The 23,423-nt window shown below is 58.0% G+C and overlaps 1 protein-coding gene across 1 annotated transcript in view; it reads right to left on the reverse strand.

Moving 5' to 3' along the window:
• The window catches only part of COL11A2 (collagen type XI alpha 2 chain), a 41,231-nt gene extending 18,869 nt beyond the window's left edge, over positions 1-22,362 (reverse strand). Inside the window, exons 1-25 of the mRNA XM_032238718.1 lie at positions 22,293-22,362; positions 14,663-14,833; positions 14,150-14,360; positions 12,950-13,112; positions 12,727-12,852; positions 9,347-9,625; positions 8,563-8,667; positions 5,899-5,958; positions 5,015-5,056; positions 4,867-4,929; positions 4,215-4,289; positions 3,938-4,027; positions 3,686-3,742; positions 3,470-3,523; positions 3,183-3,236; positions 3,002-3,055; positions 2,581-2,634; positions 2,432-2,485; positions 2,152-2,196; positions 1,910-1,963; positions 1,758-1,802; positions 1,062-1,115; positions 491-535; positions 318-371; positions 86-130 (exon numbers count right to left, since the gene is read on the reverse strand). Of these exons, the coding sequence (XP_032094609.1) occupies positions 86-130; positions 318-371; positions 491-535; positions 1,062-1,115; positions 1,758-1,802; positions 1,910-1,963; positions 2,152-2,196; positions 2,432-2,485; positions 2,581-2,634; positions 3,002-3,055; positions 3,183-3,236; positions 3,470-3,523; positions 3,686-3,742; positions 3,938-4,027; positions 4,215-4,289; positions 4,867-4,929; positions 5,015-5,056; positions 5,899-5,958; positions 8,563-8,667; positions 9,347-9,625; positions 12,727-12,852; positions 12,950-13,112; positions 14,150-14,360; positions 14,663-14,833; positions 22,293-22,362 (2,124 nt within the window). The remainder of the gene's footprint in view (positions 1-85; positions 131-317; positions 372-490; positions 536-1,061; positions 1,116-1,757; positions 1,803-1,909; positions 1,964-2,151; positions 2,197-2,431; positions 2,486-2,580; positions 2,635-3,001; positions 3,056-3,182; positions 3,237-3,469; positions 3,524-3,685; positions 3,743-3,937; positions 4,028-4,214; positions 4,290-4,866; positions 4,930-5,014; positions 5,057-5,898; positions 5,959-8,562; positions 8,668-9,346; positions 9,626-12,726; positions 12,853-12,949; positions 13,113-14,149; positions 14,361-14,662; positions 14,834-22,292) is intronic.
• Between the last annotated feature and the right edge of the window lie 1,061 nt (positions 22,363-23,423).

A 23,423-nucleotide genomic window follows, 5' to 3' on the forward strand; every position in this document is an offset into this window, starting at 1 on the left:
CTTGGGGAGGGTCAGCCGGGGAAGGGAAGGTGCCACCCGCAGAGGCTGTGCCAACCCAGGGCTGCCGCCACCCCCATCCACTCACCGGGTTGCCTTTGGCGCCAGGAAGTCCCTCTTTGCCCGGGTGGCCCTGCAGGGAGAGGAGGACCGGGGGGGGGTGTGTCAGAGGGCCCCCAAAATGTTGGGGAAGCCCTACCAAGGGCTTCAGCCACACCCCACAGAGGCAGGGGTGGGGCAGAGGATCAGGAGGGCCAGATTGGGGGGGTTGGCCCCCTCCAGAAAGGCCAAGGTTGGGGCGATGGGGGGGGGACACTCACCGGGGGTCCATCCGAGCCGGGCATCCCAGGAAGGCCAGATTTCCCTTGGGGTCCCTGCAAGAGACGGGGAGACCCTGTTGGACCCAGAAGTCCAGGAAGCCTCTCCCCCCCCCCAACAACCACTGGGTGGTGGGAATAGGGGGCTCCCTGCCCAGCCGCCTCCCCTCTCTCACCTTTTCCCCCGGGGCCCCCATGGGGCCTTGTGGTCCCGGCAGACCCTGGAAGCAGAGAAGGAGGAAAGTGGGGTGAGGGGCATCCTGTAGGCCAAGACCCCCACCTGCCCCTCCCCCCCTCACACCCAGAGGGCTGGAGTTGAGGTTTTTGGGGGGCTTCAGGTAGCAAACAGAGATGAACTGGAACCAAGCCAGGAATCAGGGTTTGTAAAGCTTCAGCCAAGACACCCTCCCCCACCTGCCAACCTCACAGGGCTGTTGTTGGGGAGGGGGAGGGGAGGCCAGCAAAGCAGCTCCCACCCCAGGCAGCCTTTCTTGGGGAGAGGAGGGGGGGCTGCCCTTGCCCCCCCCTCCTGTGTCTGCCAGCCAAGTGGGGGAGGGGCATTTTCCAGGGCTAATGAAGAGCCCTGGTGGGGTTTTTTGGGGGGCGGGGGGACACCTGCTTCCTTCCCATCTGCCCTGGGGGCACTCAGGGCACGGACAAGGCTGCGGAGTGACAGAGGGCTCTTAATCCTCCACCGAACCTCCATAGTCAAGAGCAGTCTACCTTAAGCAACCGCCTTGGACTTACCTGAGTTCCAGGTGCCCCCTGTTGGCCAGGGGGTCCCGGCTCCCCTTGCGGACCCTGGTTCAGACAAACAGAGGGGGGGGCTGTCAGATCAAGAGGGAGCCCTGGGGGGGTGGGGGCTGTTCTTGGATGTACCATAGATATTTCCCCACCCGCCTAAAGGAAGCGGCTTCCCTGGCCTGTTTGGGGGGCGTTTTGGATCTCCTGTTGGTGCCCCTTCCACGAACCGATCCCATTTCAACTTTCCAAATCGGTTCCCCGAGAGGTAACTGGAGATCATCCAGCCCAACCCCTTCCCTGGGCAGGGATCTACTCCTGCACCATCCTCTCTGTCTAATCGTGAAAGAGCCCCGTGCGTCATTCCTGGACTGCAGCTCCCATCATCCCTGGCAGCTGCTATGGGACTACAACTGCCCTCGCAACACCAGGGCCAAGGACGGCCACAGAACCGCCCCAAAGGGCCCGGACCGAGCATCACGGGCCCCGCCCTCTGCGGCTGCAGAATTGGGGAAGGGGCTGCGTCTCCCGCCGAGGGGTCTTTATAGGACCTCAGAAGCTGCTGCCTCCCACCTCCGACCCTCTGAGGCTGCCAGGAAGGCGGGTGGAGAGGACACTCTGTGCATGCTCAGAAGCTCCTCAACATGTCCTAGCCAACCCTCCCAAAGCCCACGGCCGCGGCTTTTGCCTCCGTCCACTTACCAGGCCCCCCTTCGGTCCGTGGGGGCCGTCCACGCCACGCACGCCCTGCCAAGGGAAAGACAGGGCTGTAGCCGGTGGCCATTGGTGGGGCCAAAGGAGGCCCCGAGGGTGGGTGGAGGTTCCCGGGGGACTCCCTCCTCCCCAGCACTTACCTGTGGCCCCGGGACGCCCGGGGCCCCTTTGGGGCCAAGCAGCCCTCTTGGTCCCTGCGAAGAAAAGGCATGATGGGTGGGAGGGAGGAGGCCAGGATCACCGTACCCCCACACACACACTCCTTGCCTCTGGGGAACCCCAGAGAACTGAGGTGTGGAGACATGGGTGAGGGTCTTTCAATGCCCGGAAGAGCACAGGACCTGCTGTCCCTCCACCCTTCATGTCCAGGGATGCTACGCACCGGTTCTCCAGGGGAGCCACGGGGCCCGATCTCTCCATCGTCACCCTGCAGAGGGGAGGGGAGGGAAGAATGTCTGCAGGGGGGCAGATCGGCTTCCATTTTTATCTCCCCTCCCCCGTTTCGGTTTCCGGAACACCCCCCCCCCAGCAGACCCTCCCCTGAGGACCTCCCCTGGGTCCGTACGGAAGCTCCCGTTGCTAGTCTCAAGGAGGGGGTGTTTTCTGTAGAAGGGTGTCTGCACCCCCTCCTGCCCTTCCCCTCCTGCCCTCACAGGCCTTACCCTCTCGCCGTCTTCGCCCGGGGGTCCAGAGACTCCTTGCGCACCGGGGTCTCCCTGCCAAGGACGGAAGCAGCACCATGAGGGGCCCCGCCAAGAGCAGCCTGGCAACTACCCCCAACCCTCCCCCTCCAACCCTCCTCCTCACTCACCCGATATCCCTTGTCCCCCGGGAGGCCAGGCAGCCCGTCGAAACCCCTATCGCCCTGCGGGAGAAGAGCGTGAGAAAAGGGGGGCAGCAGATGCGGGGCCCCGAGGGGCCCCAAGGGGTGACAAGGAGACCCTCCCCGTACGTCCTGGCTCTGCTCGCAAAGGGAGGGGCAGGAGCAGCAGAAAAAGCTGGGTGTGGGGCACGGGAGGGGATCCCCACCATTCTGCAGTGTGGCAGCGCAACCGAGAAACGGGGGGTCCCCCGAGGCAAAGGAGCCTGGGAGGGTCCCCCCCCACACAGATGTCAGTGAGGGGCTGAACTCCAGAGTGCTTGACTGCGCGGCAAGCACTGTCTTCGTGCAGCTCAGGACTGGGAGAGCGGGGTTCGAGTCCTCCCCCCCCTTGTGGAAAGAGGGTCCTTACCTTGAGGCCAGGCACTCCAGGCATCCCCCGTGCGCCGTCTGCGCCCTCCCTGCCCTGCGGACACACAGAGGGGGGTCAGGAGGAGCCCCCCCTTCCACTCAGAGACTCCTCCCTCCTCCCCTGTTGTGCTGTGATTGCTACACAACTTTTGTTCCCCCACAAGTAAGAAAAGGGGACTTACGCGACGGCCGGGCTTCCCTGGGGGGCCACTCAGTCCCTGTTGTCCCTGGGGCCCCTGGGGGGCAGAGAGAGAGAGAGAGAGAGAGACCAAGATTTAGTGGGTCAAAAAAGGGGTGACCTACCCGAGACATCGGAGGGGACCCCCCACCTCCAGGAGCTGACCCAAAACAGGGACCCCAATTCCCAGCTGCATCGGGGGTCTCAGCAGAGTGGGGAGCAGAAAGTTATCGATTGCCCTAGAGACTGAGGCGGTGGGGGGGACGGACGGGACCCATAAGTCCACCTTACCTGTTGGCCAAAATCTCCGGGCTCCCCCTTCACGCCGGAGACTCCCTGTTCACCCTAGGAGAGAGGAAGCACAGGGGGCAACGTGGCTGCCGGGCCCCTGGGCACGGAAGGGCCCAAAGCAGCAAGCGGCCTTCTGCAGCCAGGGCCCCACCGGAGGATGAAGCATTGAAGGGCCCGAAGGCCACCCCTCCCCAAATCCACCCCCTCCCTACTTACCATGGGTCCTGGGCGGCCGGTGTACCCCATGGGTCCTGGAGGGCCACGCAAGGATAGCTGCGGCAGGGAAGGAAAGGGGTCAGGAGAGCAGCCCAAACAGCCCTGTTTACATCGGGGGCCACCCAGAGGCTCAAAAGCAGGGCCCCTGATTGGGCGGGGGGCTCCCACATAGGGGACTCTCATTGTTCTCTCCCAGATTCTTCCGTTCCCCTCCCCCCCCAAGAGCATCGGAAGGGGGCCGGCTGGACTCACGCGGGCCTGCTGCAGGAACGCCTGGGCCTGGGCCTCCTGGGCCATCGCGACCGGCCCCTTCTGGCCCCCGGCGGGGCTCCCGAAACGGAACTGCGGTCAGGAGGGGAGAATCGAGCGAGTCTCACAAGAGGAAGGACACGAAAGGGCCAAGACCTCCGGGATTCAGGGGCAGAACTGGCCCCCATCCGGACGCCCCCCCCCCCAAACTCCCCCAGCCACCACCACCCCCAGGACATCCCCAGCTCCAGCCACACAGGCCCTCCGTTTCCTGACTCACCGGAAGCATCATGGAGGTGCCGGGGGGCCCTGGACGTCCGTCTGACCCCGGGAATCCGGCCCGTCCAGGGGGGCCCTGTGAAGGAGGCAGAGAAGTTGCCGGAACACACAAATCCCCCCCCACCAAAGTCTGGGCCTAACTGCACTCCAATCCCTGGCTGTGGCCCATGGGGGAAGGAGTCCTCCTCTGGCAAGAACGTCAATTCCAGCCCCCCTTGGTGCCCTCTGCGTTAGCCGGACTACAATCCCCATCCTCCTCCTGAAACCTTGAATTCAGCACAGCTGGAAGGCAGCCAGAGGGGAGGGGGAAGTGCGGGGGGCAAGCAGCTGTTCACCTCGGGCTCCTTCCAGGCAGGCTATTCGGGGGGAAAGCCCCATAATCCCCAGGCTCCAACCTCATTGAATGACTGGGCTGGGCAGCCAATGGGGAAAAGGGCACCTTGGTCCATGTGCAGAGTGCCTTTGACACTCAGGAACCATTGGCATTGCTGTGATTCCAAGAGGTGGAATCGGGGACTTCTGGCGAGTCACAATAGAACTCTGCACATGCTCCGGAGCTGCAGGTGCACCCCCACTGTGGACACGCACAACCCCCAGCCCACCCTCTGCTCCTTTCGAGACCCCCCCCAATGGGGAGGGTGCGCCCCACTCACCCGCTCTCCGGGGTCGCCAGGAGCTCCGGGCATCCCCTGGGTGCCAGGCGGCCCACTCGCGCCCTGCAGAGGGGGAGAAGGCGTCTCTTCAGCCGTCTCTGCCCCACCTGTGCCACCCTTCCCATCGCCCATCGCCCACAGCTCTTACCCGGGGTCCTTCGGGGCCGGGCCGGCCGGGCACAACCATCCCCTGCAGAATAAAAAGGAGGTCAGGTGGAAAGACCCCCTCCCCCTTTCTGTCGGGGAAAGAGGGGCATAGGGGAGCCTCCCTTTGGGGAAGCCGTCAGAGGCACAAAGCGGGCAGGATTCGGAGCGGGGACCCAACCCACCCAGAGGAGAGGGAGGGGGGGAGGGAGGGAGACGCAAGGGGGGCCAGGAAGGGATGCTGATCTTGACCTTTGACCCCCTGCAGTGACCTGCAACGATTGGGCACTAACCTCCCCCTTCCTCCCGCCCCCCCGTGGCTTGGGCTTGGTTCCCAATGTTGGGCGCTTGAAGGTGGGTGGAATTCTGGGAGTTGGGCAATATAAATTTTTACTGCATGGAACCCAATTTGCTCATTGTCTCCCGAGGGCAATTACAAAACTGCACCCCCCCCCCAAAGGACACCCCCACCCACCAGCCCAGCTCTGACCCCCGTTGAAGGACCCCGCCCCTTTCCCAGCAGATTCCTTCCTGCCCTGGGATCTCCTGAGGGCCTCCCATCCCTGCCCCTAAAGCCCAGGATTTGCCGTTCTCCCTTCCCATCAGCCAAAGCCGGCCGGAGCCGGGGGGGGGGGGAGTCCAGACAGCGTCCAGACCACTGGGGGCCTTCATCTCTGTCCCAAGTGGGGAGGGGGCTTGGGGGGGGGGCAGGACGACCTCTGGAATTCTGAGATCAAAAGGCGACCAAACGAGATTCGGAGGGGAGAAAATCCAAAGCTGGGATTGTGGATGCGGAAGGGAGCGGATGGAGCCAACGTTTCAGGCCGCCTGCCCCACAACTCCCCCCCTCACACACACACAAAGACACCGACAACCACGGGAACTTACAGGTTCAAAGACGGCTGGTTCCCCTTTCTCTCCCTTCAGGCCACGGGCTCCGAGAACTGCCTGGTTGTTACACACATGTAGCCACAGGAAAGAGATTGTCAGCATTGTGTTGCTGTAGCACGCACACACAAACATGCAACACACACACACACATGCACACTGAGTGCCCCTCCTTCTGCACGGAGAGGTGCCACGCACGATGCCAAAGGAGGGCTCCAACAGGAGGAAAAACAGAATTGTGCCCTTTCACACTTAAGTCTTCCGCACAACCAAAACGTTACAAGCTCAACCGTTGCTGGACTCTCCTTCGTCCTGGGCAGGAGGGGTGGGCTAGATGGTCTCCAGGGACCCCTGCTAGCCCTTGTCTTCTAGGGCTCTTGAGAAAGGCCAAGATGCATCGCCTCTGCCTTATTTAAACTTCCATTTGAGGCTTTTTATTTCAATCCCACTTGCTTCCGGGAAACCCCCTTCCCTCCAAAAAAATATCCCGACTCTTGTTCCCGCACCCCAAGAGAGGAGGAAAAGGGGGGCCTGGTGAGAACGTTTGTGGGAATACACCTGTGCAGAGTCTCCCTCATACAGGTGGTGGTTGTCCTCCAAAGGGGGATTTTTCCCCCCCAAAAGGCAACTGGATTTTCTTGCTTTCCCCCCCCCCCCACTTTGAAAACATTTCGCCTCTCATCCAAGCGCCTGAACCGAAGAAGCTTCTCGGATAAGAAGCGAAACGTTTTCAAAGAAAGGAAACCAAGAAAGTCCAGTTGCCTTTTTTTGGGGGGGGGGGTGGAGAGCACCTTTGGAACATTAGAATAGAATAGCAGAGTTGGAAGGGACCTTGGAGGTCTTCTAGCCCACCCCCCTGCCTAGGTAGGAAACCCTACACCACTTCAGACAAATGGTTATCCAACATCTTTTTAACAACTTCCAGTGTTGGAGAATTCACAACTCCTGGAGGCAAATTGTCCCACTGATTAATTCTTCTAACTGTCAGGAAATTTCTCCTTAGTTCTAAGTTGCTTCTCTCCTTCATTAGTTTCCACCCTTTGCTTCTTGTCCTCCCCTCAGGTGCTTTGGAGAACAGGTGGACACACGGACCCTTCTTGGGGGCGGCCCCTGAAGCCCCCACATCCATAAGATAATTCAATGCGGCTGCTAAAGCCAGGGATAACTCAAAAAGGCTCTTTGACCCACTGAATTCAGTCAACCAGCCATTCATGGCTACTGTAGGAATGGCAGCCAGTTGGCCATGGTGATGTTGAAAACCAGGAGGCAGGGAGTTCTAGTCCTGCCTTGGGCACCAAGCCAGCTGGGTGAACCTTGGGCCGGTCGCCCCCCCCCCCCCCCAGCCCTGGGAAGGAGGCAATGGCACAGCTTGCCAGGAGAAAACGGCAGGGGTTATAAAACAGGGGGTGACATAATGCGAAGTGCCATCAGCCGTTTCCTGAGCTGAGGTTGGGCATCCGGTTCAACAAGGGCCCTTTTCAAGGCAGGAGCGTCCGTCTCTGAATATTTAAGAATTGCTAAGAACTTTCCAAGTACGTTAGAAGTTCCCTGGTGGTCGAAGGCACCAAGGAATCCGCTAAGGAAGCGTCTCCGAAAGGAGGACCCAGTGGGTCCCACATGGGTCTACTTTCGAATTTAAAAAAATATCTGCCAAAATACACAGGAAATTCTCAGATTTTTAAAGAGAAAAATATATTTGGAACCAAATCCAATTAAGAAAAAAAATGTTATTGAAATGCTCTGGATTGCAGGGGGGGGGCAGGAAGGGGTTGGAATTACGGTGTGCTAATTGTGGGGTGGGGAGGCCTTTTCCAGTATAGCAGGAACTGGGACCAGTGGCGTTGTTATACTGGAGAAAAGGCCTGCCTGCATTTCCGTGGAAATCAGCTTTGTGGTTAGAGAGATTGAGGCATAAGGATGGGCAGGTACCATCCTTACAGGAAATGATGTCATCAAAAGCATGATATGAGATATGGGCGGGTCATAATTCATAGGAAGTGACATCATCAAAGGGGGAGGTGATGTCACATGATATAACTTCATATGAAGTGACATCATCAACAGAGTGACATCACCGTATATACTCCTTAGGAAGTGACATCATCAAAAGGTAGGGATGGGACAGGATGTAACTTCATAGGAACGGACATCATCAACAGTGATGTCACCAGATAGAACTTCCTAAGAAGTGACATCATCAAAAGGGGTGATGATGTCACAGGACATAACAGGAAGGAGAGACGGGAGACCCAGCCATGCAAATGAAGCGCCGAGGAGCAAGTGCAGGAGAAGCCAGAGCAGGTCAAACCACAGAGGGGGAAGCCTAGAGAGGGGCTCAGAGCATGGCAAAATAAGGCAAGGGGGTAGGAGGGGCTGCTGCTGCCACCCAGTGGTGGGAGGTGGAAAAGGCAGGAGGAAGCCAACACAGAAGGACCCATATAAACTAGAAGGAAATCCGCAGCCACCCACCAGAACAGGACACGGGGACACACGGGAAACACTGACATGCCCACAACGACACACGTGGTTCAGCGAAAGACCCGCAAAAGAAGGGAAACTCCCACCCCCAAAACAGCCAGCCTGCAGCCCAGCCTGAATCATGGCACCAGGACGGACGGACGGACAGAGACAGTGACACAGGGCACAAGGGAGGCTCCCACTTACGACGGCTTCGTAGGGGGCCTGGGCTGAGAGCAGGGGGCCCATCTCGCCGGGGTTAGGATCGCCGTTTCCATAGTCCAGACCCTCCTCCACGTCAGCCGCCTCCTCCTGGCCCAGGCAGGAAGGGAACCCAGGGGGAATTTAGCCCAGGAGAGGGAGGGGATCTGCCGCAAGCACCCTGTGGCACCTGAGCCCTCGTCCGGTACCCACCGGAGGGGCAGCTTTCCCCACCAGCAAGGGATTGCCCCCCTCCCCATCCCTCCTGCCCCCTGGGCCGAGTCCCTCTGCACCAGCCCGGCAACATTTACCTCCACCCGGGGCGGCAAAAGGGCAGGCGGTGAGGTCTCCCGTGCGGGGACCCTCTGCTGGGAGGTGGCCTCAGGAGGTGGGGGGCGGCTGGGGTGCTGGCGAGCCCCCAGGGGCTGCCCAGTGGGAAGGGGGCCGGTGTCCTGGGAGGCAGGGAGGGGGGTGAAACGAAGGGCAGGCGGAGAGTTCAGAGAGGGAAGAAGCGAGAGAGGAAGAGGATTAGTCAGTTACTGGAAATGTCCCCGTGGGGCTCTGGGGCCCAACTCTGCAACGGGGAACATTTAAGCCCAAAGGAGCCAACGGATTCCAGTCTAGGATCCACCGGAGGCTTCAGCGGCCGCGGGGGGGGGGGGGCTGGAGCAGCTGGGGCCCCCTCCCCCTGCAATCCAGGCCAGCCCAAGGAGGGAGGGTGTTTCTCCTTCCCGGGGCTCCCCTCTCCCCCCTCCCCCATGCCGACCCCAGCCCCTCCCTCTGGCTCTACCTGTTGGTAGCTGCTTCGTGGGCCCCGGGCTGCCTGGGCCGGGCCCCCTGCCTTCTTGCCGGCCGAGGCCGCCTTGGCACTGGGGCTGGTGGCCTTGGGGGTTTTTCCGGCGGCCGAGGCCTTTCCGTTGCCAAGCGGTTTCCCATCGCGGGAATCCTTGGGGCCGCCGAGCCGCTTCCCTTCTGGGGCTTCCGTCCTGGGGGCGGTGGGCGATGGGCCGGGCAGCTGGCGCTTCTGGGGCTGCTTGGCGTGGGTGGGGGGCTTCGTCTTGGGCAGCGTCTAGTGGAGACCACACAGGCAGCGATGGGGGAAGGTGGCCGGAGGAAGCCGAAAGCAGAGCCAAGGAGCCCCCCACCCCCGAGACACCCCCTCCCCAGGAGAGACCCACACTGGGCCCCAGGCCCCCCTCTGAGGAGCTCCCCCCATCGCTTCCTCTTCCCCCCTTCAGTGCTGTGGGGAGCGAATGGACCCCCCCCCTCCTCCTCCTCCTCTCTGGGGCAGCCCCTCCCTCAAGTGATGCCTCCCCTGGCGCTCCTCTTCCCTGGACCGGCCAGGCCCCCTTCCTGCGACCGTCCATCGTCCCTTTTGGCCCCCAGCCCCCTAATTGTTTTTTGTCGCTCCTCTCTGTACAGGTAGTCCTCGACTTACGACAGTCCATTTAGTGACAGCTCAAAAGTTACAACAGCACTGAAAAAAGCGACTTGTGACCAGTTTTTCACAGTTGCGACCTTCCCAGCATCCCCACGAACAGTCAATCAAAATTCGGATGTTTTAGCAACTGACTTGTGCTTATGACGGTCGTAACATCCCGGGGCGGTGTGATTCCCCTTCTGATAAGCCAAGTCAGCGGGGAAGCCAGATTCGGCTAACGACCGCGCTACTAACTTATCCACTCCAACGATTCACTTAACGACCGTGACGAGAAAGGTCGTAAAATGAGGCAAAATGCGCTGGAATGTCTCGCTTAACAACGGAAATGTTGGCCTCAGTTGTGGTCTTAAGCCGAGGACTACGTCTACTGTCTCTAGAGTCTCAATGTTTTGTTTTTTTTAATATCCTGCTGACCAGAATCCGGGCGCAGAATTCCAATTTTTTTCAACTTAATCTGAATTGAGTGGCTTGGCAGGATGAGTCCTGGCCGGACTTCAAAAGGCCCAGCTCTGCGGTCGGCCCCACAGAGGAGAACAGTCCACAATGGGCTCCTGTTGGGAGAGGGGGGAGAAGGAGCCCACCCCCCCCCCAATTGAGCCCTGGGGAGAAGATCCATTACAGCCTCTCACGAAACTTTCAGGGACAAAAATGAGATATATATTTTTTTGCAAAGTTTGAAGCGAAGTTCCCTTCATCTGTCCCAGCAACGAAGGTGGGGTTTAACCCCGGTTTAAATGGCAGAAACTTCCTTGTTGGTGGGTGCACCCCCTCCCTTTTGTAGTGGGGGGGGTGTCTCTAATTGTTTTAGCGTCAGAGAAGATTCAAGTTTGGCCACTTAGTGTGTTGAAAAAGATGAGTTGCAAAAGGCAAAAAACCAAAAAAATTACTAAGAGGTTTTTAAGAAGAGGTTGGACGACCAATTATCTGAAATGGGATAGGTGCAATGGGCTGGACTGGAAGACCTCCAAGGTCCCTTCCCAGGTATCATGTTAAAAAGGCTTTTTAAAAATAAATCTAATTCCCCCCCCCCCGTAGGTAAATTAGCTCCACCCTATCAGCATTTATGAAATCCCCCAAAACTTGGTTGTCCCAGCAGTTCTGGGGGTCCCAGAGAAAGTGGGGGAGAGGGCTACGCTGTACAGCTAATATTCAACTTACAACACACTTATTTAGCAATGGGAAATTTCGGTCCCGGCTTTGGTCATAAGGTGAGGACCACCTGTACATAAAATGCTGGGCCATTCTCCCAGTTTTATTTTAATTTTAATTGGCAACTATGCCTGTTATTAATTATTGTTTTAACTGCTCTGGCTGTTTACTCCAGGTAGACCTCACGACCATGTTTAAGCCCAAACTGTTTTGTTGGTAAGTTGTCTTTTGGTTCATTTTGCCCGATTTTACGACCTTCCTTGTCGCAGTTGTTAAGTGAATCACCGCAGTGGTTCAGTTAGCAAGACGGTCGTTAAGTGAATCTGGCTTCCTCATTGAATCTGCTTGTGGGAAGGTCGCAAAAGTGGGTCGGGGATACTCTGACCATCATAAATACGAGTCAGGCTGCTGCAATGGTCACAAGTTTGAAAAATGGTCATAAGTCACTATTTTCAGTGCGGTTGTAACTTTGAATGGCCACTAAGGAACTGTTGTACGTTGAGGACTTATCTGTGTCAGATTTGTGAAATGGATGGCTATATAAATCTGTTAATAACGAAGTGATGAACGGTTGCTGAAGAAGATCCTCCTCCGTGTTCCCCAACTGGCCGAGAAAGTTGCCAAAAGAAATTCCGGAAGTTCCTTCTCAGAGGTCAAGACTTCTCCCGGATTTATTGAAGTTGTTTATTTATCCCTTGGAGATCCTGCACTGAGAAATCCACCGCCATCTTTGATCAGGTTCAGGGGTGAAATTCAGCCAGTTCTGACAGGTTCTGGTAGCGGAAAGTTTGAGTAGTTTGAAGAACCGGTAAACACCACCTCTGGCTGGCCGCGCCCCCATCTATTCTCTGCCTCCCGAGTCCCAGCTGATCAGGAGGGAATGGGGATTTTGCAGTATCCTCTCCCACCAAGCCATGCCCACCAAGCCACGCCCACAGAAAGAAGGGCTCAGGGGGATCAAGAAGGGAGGCCAGTGTAGGTGGGGGAGGGGATGGTTTGACTCATAAGCAAGACGGGACTTCCTTGTTCCCAAGGAAGAGACCCGCGTGCAGAAAGCAGATTCAGGCCGAGGCCTCTTGGGCAGGATATCCAACGACAGGTCTCCTTCCCACGCCACCGTCTGCTTGGGGAGTCTCGTGCTCTGGGGGGGGTTCAGTCTAGATGGCCTCAAAAGGACCCTCCAACTAAATTTCTATGAACCCTGAGTTCGAAACTCTCTATTTCGCAGTCCAGCTGGAGGCTTCATCCGAGGTTCAGTTTCGACAAAAATGCATTTATTTATTAATTGATCAAATTTTAAAACCGCTCAGCACCCTGACTGACTCTGTGCCGCGGCAGCCCCCGTGGGCATTCAACTGTGGCATGGAGTCCAGGTGTGTTTTCCCTGTTCAGAAGAGCCCAGCCTGCGCCCCCTTTCTCCCTTCCCCTCTTATTAAAATTGGGGCGATTGTTTCTGGGGCGTAGAATCTGCGCCAGGCCGTTTCCCTTCCCACAAAACCTCCTTTTGACCTTGAGTGCCAAACGCCGGCGAAGGAAGACACCCGCCCCCGTCCACACACACCGCTTGTCCCCCTCCTCACCTCAGGCCTGGGGGGCCTCTGCTGAGCTTCCTGGGCTTGGGGCTTCTGTGGTGGGCCCCCGCAGTCCGGGCAGTAACTGTGGGCGGCCTGGGGGTTGGAGCTGATCCGCAGCTGCTGGATGTCTCCCTGGGGGAGAAGAAGGGCCACAGGGGGGGGGTGAGGTGGGGCTGAGGCCCCCAACAGGGGAGGGCTGCAGGAAGGAGGGGTGGGTGAGGCTCCCTACCTCGAAGACCCCCTCGTCCAGGATCCGGGCCCCGAAGATGGTGATGCCCTTGGTGTCCAGCAGGGGCTTGTTCCCCCGGGGGAGGGGCATGGTGGCCTTCTTCTTGCAGTCCAGGAATAGCGTCACCTGCTTCTTCTTCACACTCAGTGCCACCCGATGCCACCTGCAGGGATAAGGCAGGCCCTTCCTCAGCCCCCGCAGGCCACACGGGCACCGGAAGGCTGAGCCGGGCATCCAGGGAAGGACTGGCAGAACGGCGCCTGGCACCCAGCCTGCCAGGCGCCAACTGATCTGTCCACCTCTGCAGTGCCAGATAAAGAGCTACTGGCCTTCTGGGTGGGTGTTTGGGGCCGGAGCCTCCGGCAGCCTCCCCCTCCTTCCTCCCTGTGGGTCCCAGGCCCAGAAGTTAAAAACTCCCTGCTTTGGCTCCTGTCTCTCTTCCCCCTGCCCCTCCTCTGACACCCACCCACCCCAAGATCTGAAATCTAAGGAAGAGTTAAAAGCCCAGGCGTGCCAGAAGGCAGCCTTCATCTGCAGTGGAAAAAAGGACACCAAATTTTCTTCCCTGTCCCCAGTTCTGGTTTTGCCAACTCAGCCGGAGCCAAAGGGCCCTGGGGGGAGGGGGAACCCCAAGACCGAACGCTCCTCGGCAGCGTGAGGAAGACCCCGGGGCCTCTAGCAGCCTAGGAACATGAGCTGCGGAATCCCAAAGCCAGAGGGCTCCGTGAGATCATGCAGTCTACCTCCTGGTCCAAGCACGAAGCCAAAGTCAAGACCCACCAAGTGAGGGTCTCCAGTCTCCACTCGGAGCATCTAAAAAAAGGGGGAGGGGACCCCACTTCCACTACAGGCAAGACTACTCGACTGCCTTGAGCCAGCTGGGGGATAGAGGAGGCTGATGGGCGAGGAAGGAGACTCCCTATTTCTCCGTCGCAGTGGCCCCCAACAGAAGCTGCCTTCTGGGGTCCCACAGGCTGTTCTGTGACCCAAGGACAGCTTTCCAGCCATGGAAGGCAATGCCCCCTCTAACGACCCCTCCTTTCCTGGGAGAGACGGGCTTCACTGCCACAACCGCTGGATGTTGTGTCTTGCCTTCCATGGCCATCACTCGCCCGCAGAGTCTCCCCCTGAGAGGAACCCCCCCCCCAGAGCCGGGGCAGCGGGGATGACTGGGCTGCCCCTATGGCAAAGGGGACTCACCTGCCGTCGGTCAGGTTGGCCCCGCGGAAGACCGGGTAGTCCTCGGGGGCGGGGTGGCCGTTCTGGTCACGGTAGAGGAACCGGAGGGAGCGGCCGAGCTCAAGACCCAGCTGCTGCACGCCGTGGCGATCGTAGACGGAGAGCAGGAAGACGGGACGGCCCGGCTTGGCCTTCAGCAGCGCCATCACGGAGAAGTCCTCGGGGAACTCACCTGGGGAGCGGGGAAAGAGCTGTGAAGGGGGCTTGGCTGCAGGCAGGATGCGTGGCTGGGTGGGAGGGGGAGATGTCCGCTGCCCCTTCCTGATGCCTGGGTTCCCAAGGCTGGTTGGGGAAAAGTGACGGCCACCCTGGACAGCGCTGCAGGCCGAAGCTCACCAGGTGAGGCTTTCCTTCCTGCGCTAATGATGTGGCAGCCAGTTGGGGGATTCCTGTATCACTATTTATCCAGTTAATCGCCTTTTCTGGGCTTGGGTAAAAATCCCTCCCCCACTTGCACCCTTGGGGAGGGGGTACCTGGGAAGAGCTGCCGTGTTGGGGCACTGATCTGGGCCCGTCTGGATATCCGGAAAGCCGCGTCTGGTCCGGAGCCCAAGCGCTTCTGAGGGCAGAAGCCCGGTGTTTTGCGGACTCCCTCGGGCTCCTTCTGCAGCTGTAGCACCGTCAGGACGTCGACCACCGAGTCTGCTGCAGGAAAGGGGGAGGGGGAGAGACAGGCTGGCTGAGGACAAAGCTCCCTCCCCTTGGTGCAGCTTCCCCCCCCCCGCATCCCCAGGCCCCACGGCCAGGCCCTGCACCCATCAAGGGATGCCCGCTTCCCCTCTGACTGCTTCTGCCCAGGAAAGCCCCATGCCCATGCCCTGAGCCTGGCAGAAGGGAGTCCCCGAAGGGCTGAGGTCCTCCAGTGACATACACTCCCTCTACATGCCTCCCGAGACCCTCTCCATCCTCCCACCGGCTCTCCGTGTTTTCAGCCTTTGCTCCTCTGCCTGGCACAGCTGGAGCGGGCGTAGCGCACCAGGGCTTGGCAGAATCCCCCATGGCCAGGGTCAGTATGGATGATCTCTGGAAGCCCCACTGGGAGACTCGACTTACAACAATTCCTTGAGCGACCGTTTGATGTTACGGTACTGGGAAAAAAAGTGACTTACGACCATTTTTTCACACCTTTCACAACCGGTTCACATTTATGACGGTCCCGGGGTCACTTGATCTCACTTTTGCGACCGTCTGACCAGCAAAGTCCCTGGGGCAGCCAGATTCACTTAACAACCGTGTTATTAATTTAACGACTGCAGTGATTCACTTAACAAACGTAGTGAGAAAGGTTGTAAAATGGGGCACCACTCACTTAACCAATGTTTCCCTCAGCAACATAAATTCTCAATTGTGGCCATGAGTCGAGGACTGCTTGTACCAAAAATCTGCTGCACAGAAGCCGACCCCGTTCCCAGCCCTGGCCAGGAGCAGAGGGGGCAGCGCAGGGCGGTGGGGAGGCCCCCCGGCCCAGCTGCCCCCTCCCTGTTCCCCCCCCGGGTGACTTCACCCACTGGGCCCCAGGGGGCCCTGCTCAGTGGGCCCCCTTATGCCCTGGGCAGGTTGGAGGCTGCCTCCTCTTTGGGGGGGGGTCTCAATTTGAGGCAGCCCCCCCCCTTTGGCCATCAGTAGAAACATCCGATGGCCACCTTGACTCTTGCCAGGCCAAATGTTTTATTATTATTATTATTATTATTTTAGCAGATTTGTTTTATTATTTATTCCCTTCTACAAGACCTTACAGTCATTACATCAACATTGTTACGTCATCATACCTGTACATGTATATAATATTTCCCTTCTATATTTACACACTTTATACACAGTTCTATATATATTTATATATATTGGTTTTTGGCTTAATTAATTTTGTTCCTATTTTGCAGCCATTTGTACCAATTGTTCCAAATTTCATAATATTCCGACTCTTCTTTATCTTTTAATTTCACTGTTAATTTGTCCATCTCTGTACAATCCAAAGGTTTTTTTTATCACTAATTCGTCCGAGGGGTTATTATTTTGTTTCCAGCATTGGGCAAATGCTATTCTAGCTGTAGTTAGCAGATGTGTTAATATGTACTTAATTTTCTTTGTATATTTCCCTTTGATTATTCCCAGTAGGAAGATTTCGGGTTTGCATTTTATCTCTTCTCCTGTAATTTCTTGCACCCATTTCCAAATTTTGGTCCAATATTTTTGTGTTTCTGGGCCAGGCCAAATGTTTTAATGGGCATGAAAAGGCTCTTTGTTCACGCCTGCACACTACGCACACATGCTCACACACACGTGCACAAACACACACACACACACACAGCAGGAAGGAAGGAAGGGGGCACCTCTTGTTGTGCATCTGGAAGCAAAGGGGGTCCCTTGCGGGGAAGAGGAGGCCACAAAGTGATGCCTACAGGTTTCTGTGTCGTCCCCTCCCCACGAACACAGGGGGCACCACGAGGCCCTGAAGCTGCTGGGGGACCAACCGGGAGGGGGTCCCCTCTTGCACCCCACTCAGGGCACAGCTCCAGCCCAGCCCCAGGGGAGGGGGTGCCAGGGTGGGAAGCATATTCAAGGGTGCACCTCCCCCCCTTTGGGCCAGTGGGGGGGGCTTCTGGGGCTGGTGTTGAAGGCCATCCTGCAACCCCCCCAATTCCTCCCCTCCCTCAGGAGGGTTAAGCGGGGGTCTTCCATAAAGTCTCCCTGATTCTCCCCCCACCCCCGGCTCCATGAGCAGCCTATAAACTTTATAAATAAATAAACCTCCCCCCGCCAGGAAGGGGGGCACTTTTTCATGACAGCCCCTTTCATGGGGGCAATCAGGGGAGGGGAGATTTGGCTGAGGTGGGCTCTGCCTCTTATTCCCTTCTTGATGTAGATATAGATAGATGAGAGAGAGAGAGAGAGAGAGAGAGAGAGAGATGAGAGAGAGAGAGAGAGAGAGAATGGATAGAGAGATTAGATAGATAGATATAGATAGATGATAGATAGATAGATAGATAGATAGATAGATAGATAGATAGATAGATAGATAGATAGATAGATAGATAGATAGATGATAGACAGACAGACAGACAGAAAATAGACAGATGATAGATAAATGATAGATATATAGATGATAGATAGATGATAGATAGATAGATAGATAGATGATAGATAGATAGATAGATAGATAGATAGATAGATAGATAGATAGATAGATAGATAGAAGAGAGAGAGAGAGAATAGATAGAGAGATTAGATAGATGGATGACAGACAGACAGACAGACAGACAGACAGACAGAAAGACAGACAGATGATAGATAAATGTTGGATAGATAGATGATAGATAGATAGATAGATAGATAGATAGATAGATAGATAGATAGATAGATAGGAGAGAGAGAAAGAGAATAGATAGAGAGATTAGATAGATAGATGGATAGACAGACAGACAGTCAGATGATAGCTAGCAAGATGATAGATAGACAGATGATAGCTAGCAAGATGATAGATAGATAGATAGATAGATAGATAGATAGATAGATAGATAGATAGATAGATAGATAGATAGATAATGATAGATATTATAAGATAGATATAGAGAAGGAGAGAGAGAGTTTTAAACATTTGAAAAATAAATCAGGGACAAATCTTATTTGGGGGGGATTTTCTGATCCAGGAGATCCCAGATTCCAGGCAGGAAAAAAAAACCTTTGGACCTTGGGAAGAAAAGGAATAATTTTTCTCCCTTTTGATGTTCAATTGTCATTACTGTACAATTTTGAAAATTTTAGCCGTGATTTAATTTTTAACCTTAATGTTAATTTTTATATCTTTTTTTTTTATTGAGGGGTTGCATTATGTTGTGCTCCTCCTGGAGGGGGGAGGGGAGGTTGGGAAATGCCCATCAGTGAATTCCAGTGAATAAATCCAGTAGATCTGAGAAGGCGGAGTTTATAGGAGGAGCAAATCTTTATAGCCAACGGAGCCAGAAGGGCCTTAACAGCATCAGAATAGCCTTTGGCTGATAGGGGGGAAGATTTGCCCCCTGGAGGTTCATATTATAAAAGGTGAGCGATGATGATGATGATGACGATGGTGGTTTAGCATCAATGCCTGTCAACCCTGGACTCTGGAGCAGGTGAATGGTTTTAAGGCCGCCCCCCTCCACGGCCAGAGGGTCTGGCTTAGGCCCAATTAGGGCTTAGGGGAAAGGGCACCACCTGGAATACCCCTTGATCTTCAAGGAAGCCGAGAGGGCGTGAGTCCATCTGACCGCCTTCCCAGGCAGCCTCTCCTGCCCCACCAGCTGCCCCAAAGAGCTGCCTCATCCGGACCACCATTCACACGTGGGGGGCAGCATGGGGGGGGGAGGAAACAGGTCCAGCCAGATGACCTCACGGGGGCCCCTCCCATCCAACACCTGTCCAGGGCCTTGAGAGGGAACCACAGGGGCCCTTGGGAGAGTTTCGGTGCAAAGCCTTGCCAGAGAGATGGGGGGGGGGGTGTCTCCCTCTGCCGCCACCCCCTGGGAGGGAGACCTCGGAGGGCTGCCTTTCCCCTTGGAAGGGGTGTGTGTGGAGGTGGGAGCTCTGGGTCGACTCCGAAGTCCCCCCCCCCACTGGACCTGAGGGAGCTCTTGCGTTGTTGTTCCTCCTGCTCTTTCTACCCGCTGTGGGGCAGCCCCAGGACTCCTGGTGGGGAAGGCAGGGAAGATCCCCAGTATTCAGCCCCTCCCCTTCCCCAACCACAGCCCCCTCCCTTCTTGCTGAGAGGGGGGGCAGGAGCCCTCCAGAGCCAGCCTCCCAGAGAGTCAGAAGGCCCAGGGCTCCCGGCATCTTCTCCAGAGGGGTCTCTGGGGGCGGCAAGGAGGGGCTGAGCCCCCCCCCACCTTTCTTTCTAAAAGGGGGCTGAAATCTCCTGGTCTCCTGAACTGAGCCTGACTGGTCTCTGCACAAGGTATGGGGCAGGAATGGAGTTATGGAAGGGAGGAAGGGAGGGTGGGAAGGAAGGAGGGGAAAGGAATGGAGGGAGGAGGGGAGAGAGGGGTGGGGGAGGGAAGGAGAGAGGGATGAAGGAGGGAAGGAGTGGGTGGGGAGGAGAGGGAAGGAAGGAAAGAGGGAAGGAAGGAAGAAGGAGAGAGGGGTGAGGGAGGGAAGGAGGGAGGAGGGAAGGAAGGAGGGAAGGAAGGAATGAAGGAGGGAAAGAAGGGAGGGACGGAGGGGGAAGGAGGGAGGGAAGGAAGGAGGGAGGGGGAAGAATCAGAGGGTGGGAGGGAAGGGAGAGAGGGGGGAAGGAAGGAAGGAGTGAATGGGGAGGGGGAGGGAAGGAAGGAGAGAGGGAAGAGGGGGGGAAGGAGGGAGGGGGGGAGTCATCTACACTTCAGCTGAAGTCTATTCAGAGTGTAGAACAGGCAGAAGCCCAACAGGTAAAGTCCCCTAAACCTCAGCAGGACCGAAACCTTCCTCCCTTCCTTTGGGCCTGAATTCTGGCAGGTGGAAGGGGGTGGGAGGTGGGGGGGCTGAGCTGGCAGAGGGTTCTGGAGGGCCCAAAACCCTCCAGGAAAAGCCCAGCGGGGGGGGGGGGTCCACGGGGCCTACGGACAGAAGTCCAACCGAGGCAGTTGTGCCACCCTTCATCCTGCCGTGGAAGAGAGCCTGGGAGGGTCATAAAGCCCCCCCCCCCCATTTTCCAGGCAGGAGGCTGGCCCAATCGCAGGGATTACAGCCATGAGCCACAGTGGCCCAGCGGTGAGAGTGCAGCATTGCAGGCTCCTTCTGCTGCCTGCAATTTGGCAGTTCGAATCTCACCAGGCTCCAGGTGGACTCAGCCTTCCGTCCTTCCCAGGTGGGTCAAATGAGGAGCCAGATTGTTTGCAGGCAAGAGGCCGACTCTGTAAACCGCTTAGAGGGGGCTGGAAAGCCCTGTGAAGCGGTATATAAGTCTAAGGGCTATTGCTACCAATAGAATTCTACGGCTAGAAGGGACCTCAGAGGTCTTCTAGTCCAACCCCCAGCTCAAGGAGGAGGAATCCCTACATCATTTCAAAGAGGTGGCTGTCCAGACTCCTCTTAAAAGCCTCCAGTGTTGGAGAATTCACAACTTCTGGAGGCCAGTAGTTCCACTGATTAATTCTTCTGAGTGTCAGGAAATTTCTCCTTAGTTCTAAGTTGCTTCTCTCCTTGATTAGTTTCCACCCATTGCTTCTTGTCCTCCCCTCAGATGCTTTGGAGAACAGCTTGACTCCCTCTTCTTTGGGGCAGCCCCTGAGAGATTGGAAGACTGCCAGCATGTCCCCCCTGGTCCTTCTCTTCACTAGACTAGCCATGCCCAGTTCCTGCAACCGTTCTTCCTCTGTTTTAGCCTCCAGTCCTCCCTCATCCTCTTTGCTGCTCTTCTCTGCTCTCTTTCCAGAGTCTCCGCATCTTTTCTACATCGTGGTGACCAGAACTGCATAAAATACTCCAAGTGTGTAAAGCCATAGTATCCCTTTCCGTGACCTTGGTGCTACTGTCCTTCTCCTGACAACTCTTAGGAACCACACAGATTTCCCCCATCATGATGAGACCCCAACCTGGTCCCTCCCAGGTCACCTGAAGGTCCTGATGAGAAGATGGACTAGATGACCTCTCCAGACCCCCCCATGCCTTCCCACCTGGTTTTGAGCCCCCCCCCAGTCCAAGTGTGTTTCCATTGTGGCAGGGTGAGAGGGGGGGACTGTCTGGTGTACCCACCCCATCATCCAGGGCAAGAACGTGACATGGGAACATCAAGTGGCAATGAGTGCCAAGGTATCTGGGCAACACAATGGGAAAAGAGCCTTTCTCCCCTTCCCCCTTGATTTATTAAATTTATATGGTGCCCATTTTACTATCCCAAGCTATTCTAGGCAGCCCCTCCTCACAAGCCCCCCTCCACCACCGGGGATGCCTGAGGATGGGATGGGAGAGGGGTGGGTGGGAGATGCAGGTGGGCCAGGGAGGGGGGACCCCCGAACGGCCCCAAAGCCAAGCGGAGCGCCGGCTAAATGCGGGCAAAGCAGAGTGCCGGACAGAGGGAGCGTCGGAGGGGGGGGGGCATTGCTTGCCTGGCATGGGGAGGGGGGGGCGCGGCCGCCACGGAGTTTTTTGGGGCCGCCGCCCAAAGGCAAACAAGCCGCTCCCGGGAGGCAGCGCACCGCACACTCGGCCTCTGTTCCCGCCGCACAAAGGCCGCCCTGTCTGGGCAGCGCCGCGCCGCAGCGGGGAGGGACGAGCAGGCGAGGCGGACGCTGCCAGCTTAGCTCTCCGCCTGCCTCGACGCTCCGCAGCCGCCGCCGCCGCCGCCCCGTCTTCCCCTTCCCAGCTCCCCTCCACACGGGACAGGCGCTGCCTAAGGGGGCTTGGAGCGGGGGAGCCGCTCTACCAGACGGGCTTCGGGTCGCACCTCCAACCGGGCGCAGCGTCCGCGTCTCCACCGCCTGCCCCCCACCCCCACCCCTGGCCGGTGTCCGCCGCCCGGTCCCAGTCGGGCGCCCAAACCACCCACGGGAGGCACATCACCACGTGGCGGCGCCCGTCGGACACGCGCCCGCCACCTGCAGGGCTCGAGGCGAGCGGCTAAGACAGGCGGCTGAAATCGTGGGCGCTCCGTCACTGGGGGGGGGGGGGGGTTTAAGAAGAGACTGGAACCCCCCTTTTTTTTCTGGAATGGTCTACGGTCCCCTGCTTGGCCAGGGGGCTGGACTAGAAGACCTCCAAGGTCCCTTCCAGCTCCGTTCTACTCTAAGCCTGGAGGTGGCAAGGAGCGCGCCTGAGACCTCGACGGGCAGCGGCGGCCAAATGAGCTCCCCCCCTCTCTCTTTCTCCCCTCCCTCCCTCCCTCCCTCCCTCCCTCTCTCTCTCTCTCACACACACACACAAAACGTCCTAGCGGAGCTTCTCCCCTCAAATTAAGCGTTTCTGCCCCCCCCCACGCAGCCTGGCAACCCCCCCCCCCAAAAAAGCGGAGACCTGCTCCCGGCCCGAGGAGACGGCGCGGGCGGGGGAGAGGAGGGCTGGCCTGTCGGGCAAAGACCCAACTCTCCCCCCGGGCAGAGCCCGACCTCCCCCAGCCGCCTCGAGGCGGGCGACCCGATGGCGCGTCCGCCCCGCTTACCTGCTTGAGCGGCCAGGCAGGCGGGCAGCGCCAGCAACGCCAGCGCCAGCAGCCGCCGGGCGAGCTCCATGGTCCTCGGGGGGCGAAGCGAGCCTCGGAACGGGCGACCCGTGGGGACGAGGGGCAGCGGCGGTGGTGTCTGGGGAGGAGCGCAAGAGCGGCGGTGTCGCTGTAGCTCCGGCGCAGCCCCAGGCAGCCTGGCTCGCCGTCCGGTCCTTCTGCCTCTCGGCCGGCCTGGACAGCCCCCGCCCCGCCCAACCCCCAGGGCCGCCCTGGCCTGACCGCCCCCGCCCCGCCAGCCACCTTCCCGCGTGGGCGCCGCCCTCCGCCCGCCGCCTCGCCTTTCCCTTTGAGCGGCTCTGCACCGGTTGGATGGCGGCCCTGGAGCCCGCTAGATCCCCTCTGGGGGGCCCTCGAGGCAGCTGAGACATCTCCCCTTTTCCTCCCACCCTCTAGCTCCATCCTGCCCCCCAAAAGATGGGAGAGCCCTTTTTTCTTCGCAGTTTCTGGTCCCTTCTTTGAAACCCCCCCCCCCCACATCATGGGAAGGCTGGATACAGCAGCTGCTTAGCACCCACGGATCCCCCCCCAACAGGGACCCCCAAAGGAAGCACCAGACCCAGATTGCCCCCTTCCTCTGCAGACCCCCAAGTGGGGGGCTGAGGGCGGCCTTCTGTCTCCCCCGTTTCAGGGCAAGGTGGGTGCTACTTCCTTGACTGATGCCCCCCCCATCTTTTCTGCCCCAGGGGGTGCTGAAGGAGGGCCCAGCCCTCGGAGGTGGTGCAGCTTCAAATCCACATTAAAAGTCCACCAAAGGGGGGGCCTCTTTACAGAACAGAGCCTCCCGCCCCCCACATCCCCAGGCTGCACCCGGCTCAAGGAAGTGAGCCCAGCCACAGGGAGCTGCAAGATTCTCCCAAGTTTCCTGCTCTGACAGCAATACCCAGAACTGTTCCCCCCTCCCAACCCCAGGGGTCCAGTCTCCCAGGAGACCCCCACAGAAAGAGTTGCTCTTTTTGTTCCTGTAACAGAAAGAGGGGGAGGGCATGGGGGGAAGGGCTGAGATTTGGACAGGTGGGCAGGGTCCAGAGGTAGCCTCCCCGGGGGGCTTGGGGAGCGAAGGGTGCATCT

The sequence above is a fragment of the Thamnophis elegans genome, unplaced genomic scaffold (assembly GCF_009769535.1).
Source record: "Thamnophis elegans isolate rThaEle1 unplaced genomic scaffold, rThaEle1.pri scaffold_59_arrow_ctg1, whole genome shotgun sequence".
NCBI classification, from domain to species: domain Eukaryota; kingdom Metazoa; phylum Chordata; class Lepidosauria; order Squamata; family Colubridae; genus Thamnophis; species Thamnophis elegans.